The sequence below is a fragment of the Rissa tridactyla genome, chromosome 14, assembly GCF_028500815.1.
Source record: "Rissa tridactyla isolate bRisTri1 chromosome 14, bRisTri1.patW.cur.20221130, whole genome shotgun sequence".
NCBI classification, from domain to species: Eukaryota; Metazoa; Chordata; class Aves; order Charadriiformes; family Laridae; genus Rissa; species Rissa tridactyla.
The window spans coordinates 6,948,651-6,957,099 of NC_071479.1; the positions used below are offsets into that span (position 1 = coordinate 6,948,651).

General features: G+C 44.6%; 1 protein-coding gene across 1 annotated transcript; it reads left to right on the forward strand.

Moving 5' to 3' along the window:
* The first annotated feature begins 2,184 nt into the window (after positions 1-2,184).
* Positions 2,185-7,554, forward strand: ZDHHC12 (zinc finger DHHC-type palmitoyltransferase 12). The gene is made up of 5 exons (XM_054220318.1): positions 2,185-2,320; positions 2,627-2,763; positions 3,757-3,843; positions 5,291-5,457; positions 6,067-7,554. Exons 1-5 carry the CDS (start codon positions 2,236-2,238, stop codon positions 6,374-6,376), a joined length of 786 nt encoding a protein of 261 aa, XP_054076293.1. The 5' UTR covers positions 2,185-2,235; the 3' UTR covers positions 6,377-7,554.
* Positions 7,555-8,449: the final 895 nt, after the last annotated feature.

Below are 8,449 nucleotides of genomic sequence, written 5' to 3' on the forward strand. Positions count from 1 at the left end.
AAAAAAATCCCAGAACAATATTTGACTGTACAGCTTGTCTCTGAACTCTGTAACGGATCTGCGGCTTGCATTCCACAGCCTAAGCTTTGTAAGCGGTCAGAAGCTGAGTACTCAAGAAAAGACTCTAGCTTAAAACAGTCAATCTGCTTTAAGGCCAGCGTCACTTTCTTCTTAAGACCCTGCTCCTGCGAGGGTTCAACTGCCAGTTAATTCAGTGGTCATTGTAAATTCTCTAAAGGATCAGACTCTAGGTGGCTGATGTAGGAGGAGGAATCATGTGAAACTGAACTGCCTCTAGGGAGCTGAAGATGTACCACATTGTAAGAGTACAGAGGGATACCTCAGGCTTCCAGCAGCATGAAATTCCTAGCTGGAATGCCATAAGAATCTAGATTCTCCGCTCAGAAACTTGCTAGTAGAGACTTTCTGGAACTAATCCTAATTTCAACCAGTCATTTAGGTTGAAACCCTTGAGACAAAGATGAACTCTGATCTCTGTAAAACAAGTTTCAAAGCTGTAAGAAAAGATAAAAACCGTAACATGCACCAAATTATTCTAATCACAGAGAGAGTGAGAATACATTCCTTAGGACAGATTATTCTAGAATACCAAAATGTTTCTACTTTGAAGTGGGTAATATTGTTACTACTCAAATTGCCTTAATTAAGCATTAAAATCTACACCCAGAATGGAAAGACACTACCCACCTTTTTTTTTTTTTCTGTTTGTAGACAGAGCCTGATGTTACTGTTCTGAGGTTCCTACTGTTATGAAAGGCTTCCTTTATAAGTCAAGGAACAGAACAATTTTCAGGATATTTAAAGCAGGCAGAGAGTAGCTGGCCCATCTTGCATATGTGAGCTTTGACAAGCACTGACGCAGTCTATGAGGTATCTGAGGGAGGATTTCTGTAGGTTTTGCATTTACCTGTAACAAAAAAAAAAAGAAAACAAAAGGATTTGAACGACTGTTGGAAATTTAGACTACAATTTTTATTAACATTTCAACACAGCTGCCTCAGGTAAACAATTTCAGTGACATGTGCAGCCAGGTGCTTTCCTGGAATCAGCAGGTGGCCACTAACACTTAACAGAGACTGAAATAAACAAGAACACCCCATTTGTGGTCAAACAATACCAAGGAATCTGCTACTTTTCAGGTGCTGGAGGATAAATTTGCAAAGAATGTGTTTTTTCTTTCAAGTTTTTACTGGGAAGGAAGGTAACAAAAGCAGCAAGATATATCTATGTTAAAACTGAAAAGGGATTAAAGAGAAAACACTGATTTAATAACTTTTACAGGCCTACAGTGAGATTCATCTCCCCTAAATAGACAGACACTCAAAGCGTAAATGCATACATCTAAGCTAGACTTCTTGGCTTTTTTTATTGTTAGCAAGAGACAAAAACACATCTAGGGTGCAATTCAACTCCTTTTAGATGTCTGCTTTCAGATGAGCAGGCCCATTCTCCAGACATGCCGGTTTCCCCTCTGCTGCTGCTGGGGAGTCTAATGGCCTGGCTCCGACACCAATGCCTTCGCTGCCACATCCCAAGTTCGATCAAATCCCACACCGCCGGCGGCTCCTACTGAAGTGATGTCAGACATTTTACAAGCTCCATTTGCACTAATAAGGCTGTCTGCATGCGCTCAGCCAGGCACAACCTCTGCGTTTCTCCCTGGGTGGGGGGTGTAAATCAACAGGTGAAACAACCAAATTGGCGAGATCAGCATTAACGCACGGCGGCCTCGCCCAGCCACCACCGTGAACCCTCGCTTTCCAACGGCGAGACCCCTTCCGTTCCTCACACGGACACTTAGTGCCATTTGCCTCGGGTGTAGAGGAGTTTTACCTCAGCCCTGCGCTCCTCACAATACCCACCGAAATGAGAAATGGCTGACGGCCCGGGGGACTCAGGGTGAGGGGACAAGCCGGGATGGGAGGCTGCAGGAAAGGCCTCTCTCCTGGGGAAGGCCAGCGTGCAGGGCAAAACACGGCTGGCGGCATGAGGGAAGGAAGGGGCCCGCGGGCCGCACCCAGGCAGGGAGGGAAGAAAACCCGGTTCCCACTCGGGGAAGCCGACTCTGAGGGGTCAGCACCCGCCCCGGCCCCCCTGGGCGGGCCGGGCCACCCGGGGCCGCGCTGAGGAGTGCAACGGGCCCTGTCGCCCCGCCGAGCCGCCACCCGCCGCGCCCGGCCCCGCCTCCGGGCGCCGCCCGCCCTTCCGGGCGCCATGGGGGCCGGCGGGCTGTGGGTGCGGACGGCGCACACCGCCCTCAGCGGGGCCCTGGCGCTGGGACTCTTCCTGCACCGCACAGGTGAGCCCCCGCCGGGGGAGGCGGCCCGTCCCTGAGGAGAGGCGGCAACCACCCAGGCTCGGGCTGTGCCGGCCGCCTGTGCCCGGGCAGCAGGGGGGAAACGCGGGTGGTCTCCCTGCCCCGGCGGTGGGGCGCTCGGGAGCCCCTTCCATGGCCTGCGTCTCCCCTTCTCACCCCACTCCCTCTCGCCGCCCGGTTTCTCCCCATTTTCTCCCCTTCCCCTTAACCCCTTGGTTAAGGCCAGAGAGAAAAATCCCAAAGGCTTCACCGGGAACTGCTGCGCTCTTTTTTTGGGGTACCTTTCAGATCTGCAAAAGCAAGAGGAGCGTGGAGAGCTGTTGCAGCCGCTGATCTTCGTCTTACTGGTGCTGTGCTCTGTCCTGCTGTACTTTAAGGTGTCTCTCATGGATCCGGGTTTTGTTAAGTCTGAAGAGGAAGTGGAGGTATTTCACTTCATGAATGGGAGAAAGTGGTGAGGCTGTAAAATCTATAGGCTTTTTTTCTTTTTCCCTACTCTGCTAGATAAACAAACAATCTGAAACAGTTTTTGTTGCACTTGGCATAAAGGAAGCGCACACAGACCCTTGGGGGTTAGGCCAGACAGTCTCTGATTCATATTCTGTAACTGCAGTAGGGTTCACAGACTTTAACTGTGTATTTTATACCATGCTCCTGTTGGAAGTGCACTGTGCCCTTTGAGCACAAATCCTCTCTGGCATCAGAGGCTGCAGTACCCTATGGAACGTGTACATGACCTATTTTATGCTAACCACCACTAAGTGCAAAAAACCTGAATTGAATGGCAAGCTTGGAAGAAAGTGCTCTCTGCAACTCTATTTATCGGACTGTTTATAGATTTAGTTGCCCTCTCAGAGGACAGATACGCAAACAACAGAGTGAGGTAAATGGAGATGGGGAGTTACAGTAACCGAGAGGTAAGCTACTTCAGGCCTTACAGATTGCATAGGACAAAAGAAACAGCACATTATCAATGTTAATCATCCACCATTAATGTAAATGTTGGCTGTGTTCTGAATAAGTAGCACTGCTTATACTGAAAAGACATTGTTGTGTTTGGAAGTGAAGTCTAACCTTGTTTATTTTTGTCCTAAAGCATAGCACTGGGATCAGTGTGGTATCTTGTCCACACTTATTTCTGCCCCTGTGTAAACGTTCTTTCAATGGTTACAGTAGCCTGTTCTCTCTCACTGTACCTTAACTGTCTGCAGTGGCATTTCATGCCACAGTATTTATATAGCAGGTTCTGTAGGAATTCTAAGGAATTATTTTAACTTTCCTAATGATAGAAATAGACAGCACTGTGTAACTGTAAAAGGATCCAGACAGTGCAGCCATGCCAAGTGGGCTAAAAGCTACCGTACTTCAGATGGCAGGACACAAAACCTTCTTAGTCACTTCCTTTCTCTATTTTACAGGCAGGCAATAGTGAAGAACAAAGCATGGTGATACCCCAAGTTCCAAGTAATATTAAGATGCGTCGTTGTGGTTACTGCATGGTGAAGGTGGGCATTCATAACACACTAGAAGGGAATGGGATGTGCGATTTGCAAGCTTACGTTTTTTGGCAACATCTTTGTTCAGCTGCTGTTGGCTTTGTTTTTCTGCTCTGTCACTGCTGCTCACTGCTCAGTGGTTCGGAGGCATGGCAAATCTGATTAATTCTGTCAAAGGGTCACCCTCCCGCTGAAAAACTCACAGAAAAAGTAAACACAACTAGCAAATTGAATTCAGATACAGTCCTGAATTGAAAGGTGATCCAAACGAATTGTGTAGCTAGAGATGTAGTAGTGATGGACATTGGCATGTACCTTAGTTTTCCAAGGTTGAAACAAGTCCTTGCTGATTCATAGAAAAAGTAATCATCTTTGCCATGGGAAAATGGTATTCTACATTCTTACTGCCACGTCAGTCAGACCTTACAGTATTGTCAAAAAGCTTATTTTGAAGATATCTTGATAGAGAGTTAGAAAATCAGTTGAGCATGACAAAGAAGAACTGCTAGTAGCTGTGAGCTTGTTCAGAGACCTGAAAACAACAAAACATTAGCCTGAATTGTAAAAGATAGCCTGAAAGAAAAATTAAAGCAATTAATTTAGCTCTTGAAACAGTTTGCCTAAAGCCTAGAAGTGCCTGTTTTCAGAGCAATCCTTATCAGTTTAATAAAATCCAGCATTATCCCGGCTTCCATAAATTCCCAAAGAATACCTATGAGGAGAAGTGAGCTTATTGCAAGAGGAAAAGCTGGCAAAACATAGATGCTTCAGGGAACAAATCCTAGGAGGCACACTCATACTACTTTGCTCAGCCAGGTCTTTCATCTTCTCTGCTCCTGGTACCTGAGCTGCTTTCCTGTGCAAGTGTCTTGTATTCCCACAGAAGTAGAGACACTTCCCTCCTCCGTGCAGTCCCCTGAAGACATCCCATCCCTGCCCACTTTCTTCGATAGCTGTGGTTCTAGTTTTTCACCTCAGCGCTCCACTCGTGGTTTACTTGCTAGACTGATTGGCTCTATCTCCCTTCTTTGCACACTGGGCTTCTTATAAATAGATAGATAATAAAGAAAATGTATAGATGGAAGTCGAGTGGGAGACTCATTTAATTTGAATCTCACTCATTTGGGTCTCTACCAGGGGAATCATGATCCCCTTTTAGTTGTCTTTAGAGTGTTTATGTTGTGCTGTTATCTCAATGTAAGATAGACTAACATAACAATAGAGACTGGATTGAGCAACCTGGTGTACTGGGAGGTGTCCCTGCCCACGGCAGGGGGGTTGGAACAAGGTGATCTTTAAGGTCCCTTCCAACCCAAACCATTCTATGAATATGGAGTGCTTTTGGGACAGTACTGCTGTGGAGGAAGACAGTATTGCATGGTGCTCTTTTCTACCAAAAAGGGAGTCGAACAGCAGTGCACTTTGCTAGTGTTTGTTTGCTTTTTCTGTTTTGCAGCAACCAATGCGAGCCAGGCACTGCCAGCTGTGCCAACACTGCGTACGGCGTTACGACCATCACTGTCCCTGGATTGAGAACTGTGTAGGAGAGAAGAATCACCCCCTCTTCATTGCCTACTTGAGCGTGCAGCTTGTGGTTCTGCTGTGGGGAGGTCACGCTGCTTGGTAAGGCCTGGAGTCAGCACTTTGACCTCTGAGATTGCTAAAAGTTTGGTGCTCCTAGAGCCCCACTGAAGGGTTTATAGCAGTGAGTGGACTGGCTTTGTATCTTCACCCTCTTTTGCACCCTGGAGATCAGCTCTTCTGAGCGCCCTGACCTGCTGAGGGACAACATAGCTGATCAGTAGTTGAGCAGAATCCCATAGTTTAGGTTTCATTGTTCATCTTTGTATTAAGCTTAAATTAACAGAATTAGCAATAGTAAAAAAGCTAACTAATTTTGCTTCAGTTAGTGTAATACGATCTTTGTTTACAAATTTAAGTACTGGAAGCTCCCATGGGGTTTCAGCTGTATGCCTGTGCAGGAGAGGAGTTAACTGAAGACGATTGTCTCTCTCAGCTGTCAGGGGAACCAGCATCTTTTAAACTTCTTAGATTTTAAGTCACTACTGGTGCAGTCTTTCAAGAGTTTATAGTATATTAATCCTAGTAAATGACTATCAATCAGAAGATCACTAGTGATGAATCAAACTTAAATATGCCATAAAGTTTGCTTGGCTTAAATAACTAGTTCTACATTTTAAACCATGAATTTATTTCTCTTTGAATTGAAAGGTCAGGCCTCTACTTTGAACAGTCCTGGGACTGGCTGCGGCACAACATTTTCCTCCTCATGTCCTTCCTCCTGATAGTCATATTCACCATTGTTGTCCTGCTGCTGCTTATTTCACACCTCTATCTGATCTCATACAACACCACCACCTGGGAATTCATGTCACACCATCGTATCTCCTACCTGCGACGCTCTGAGTTGGAGAATCCCTTTGACCAAGGGGTAATCCTCAATCTCTGGAGATTCTTCTGTTCAAGTCACCTCACTGCATGGGAGAACATCTACTTCCAGAGGAACAATGAGGTTGTCTAGTCCCAGTAGTCCCTACCTGGTAGAGTGCCAACACAGCTGCAGGTTGCTGGGTAAAGCTTTGCTAATGCAACTGCTGCTGTTGCCTTGCATGGAACTTTAGTACCTCACGAACTATGCAACCTGTTCCGTAGTCCTGCAAATTACATATTAAGGACAGTCAGGGTTATTTTTTATATATGAATAACACTATTAAAGGGGAGACACTGGTTCTGGGAAGGCCAGCGGGGCTGATTTCTGGACTGAGCAAAGGTATCTCTAAATTTACTTCCTTTTGCTAACTGCATTCACATTTCTCCAGAAGAGATGCAAGAGTAGTGTGAACATCCATGTTCACTTCTCTTCCACAAAGTTTCCCCCTCCGTTTGCTGCTAGAGAACAGCAGGTATTACAGACAAAACCAGTCAGAATCAATATAATTCCTGTGGCCTTTCTTCAACATAGTTCTCACTGTGAGAACCGCAGTGCCTTGTCAGTAGTGTTGGGCACGTAACAGAAATATTTGAGTAAATATTTGGACAGTCAAAAGCAAATTTCATTTTGACCCCATGCCTCAATGCTTTTCACAAATATTTGAGTGTTAATAGCGTTAACATGCATGAGAAACAGCTCTAAGGCACCAAATTCAGCTTATGAGATAATTAGCCTGTACTTTGTGATGCCCTGACCAGCTTTCTAACAGTTTTTTCTTTAAGTTGACGGTGCTGTTAACAGTTCACAGACTATTTTGAACAAACTCAGCAAAGAATGATACCACCCACTTTTCTTTGGACAGAAGAGTAATACTTGCCTGCCGAATTACTTCTGCAGATAGCTTCATGCTCAGTCCTTTCCGGTAGCTTGTGGTGATAGAACCAGTAGCAGAGGTTGGTCCTTTTGGCCTAGCTCAAGTAACACTGTTGGTCATACTGCTACCTCAACAGACTAGTAAAAGTTTAATAGAAGAATACAAAGTTTCAGTGCAAGAGGAAAGAGTCTAGGTCCTGTTTCATTGTGATCAGGGGGTGCCAATAGCTTTCCAGGATAGCAGCAAGCTTGTTTACCATTCTAATAAAAGGTCATACTTCCAAGTTTCCATGAGGAACTAAAAGGAAATTTGGGATGACCAATTCTAGCTTTAAAAACAGAAAAGGCTGTGGTGTGAATTTTAGTTCTGACACTTTAAAAAAAAAACAAACAAACACATAGATCAGCACCACAACAAAATCTTAGTTAAAATTATTTTGTGCCTTAATTGCCTTGGCTCGGGAATTAACACCAGCTCAAGAGCACATCTGGCTGGTAGGATGCACTCAGGGATTAAAGTTGATGGGCACTTATGAAAGGACAGTGTAGACACTAATACAGCACCATAGTCCAAAAACAGTTTAAAAAACATCAGAAGGATCCCTTTTTTGAACAACGCCAGAGTTTGTAATCTGTGTCCAGTCTGGTTTGTTCAGGGCAGAAACTCCTATCAGAGGGATATAAGAACACTAAGAATGGTTTTCATAAATGTTATACCATCCAGAAAGGATTCTGCAGTTTGTGTCAGCATGGTGCCTGCTAAAGTATGGCTCATCTGCCACTTAGCAATTTCTGATTCTTCATGTATCAGTCAAATAAAAATTTGTCAGCAGGTACTACAGCTCAAAACACAGTTTTGCTCTGTTTGGTAATTCTTTTTTAGAGGCATGAGGATGGTAATTTACAGTCTTTTTACTTTACTATAAACCTTAAATTAAAAGATTAAACATGCATTTTTAGTTCTTTATGCTTCTCTCTTTGAACCCAAGTTCTAGGTTTCACCTGTGCTAACAATCCACTGTGCTACTTACCACTTTACAGAGGCCTTGACCTTAAGAAAAGTCACAAAACGCACTAGGGGCCAAGAGCGAGCCAACCGTTACTGTTCAAACAAAGGTGAGGAAAATGTGTATCCTGCTTTAAATGGGGCATTACACGGCAAGGCAGAACAGGAGGTTGAAAGGATATTTGTATGTGGAAGTTTTCATAAGCAGTTCTACTTGGCTCTAAAAATAGGAAATCTAGGTTTAGTGTGAATTATTTCTGTTTTGCACGCACACAAAAAAAGTT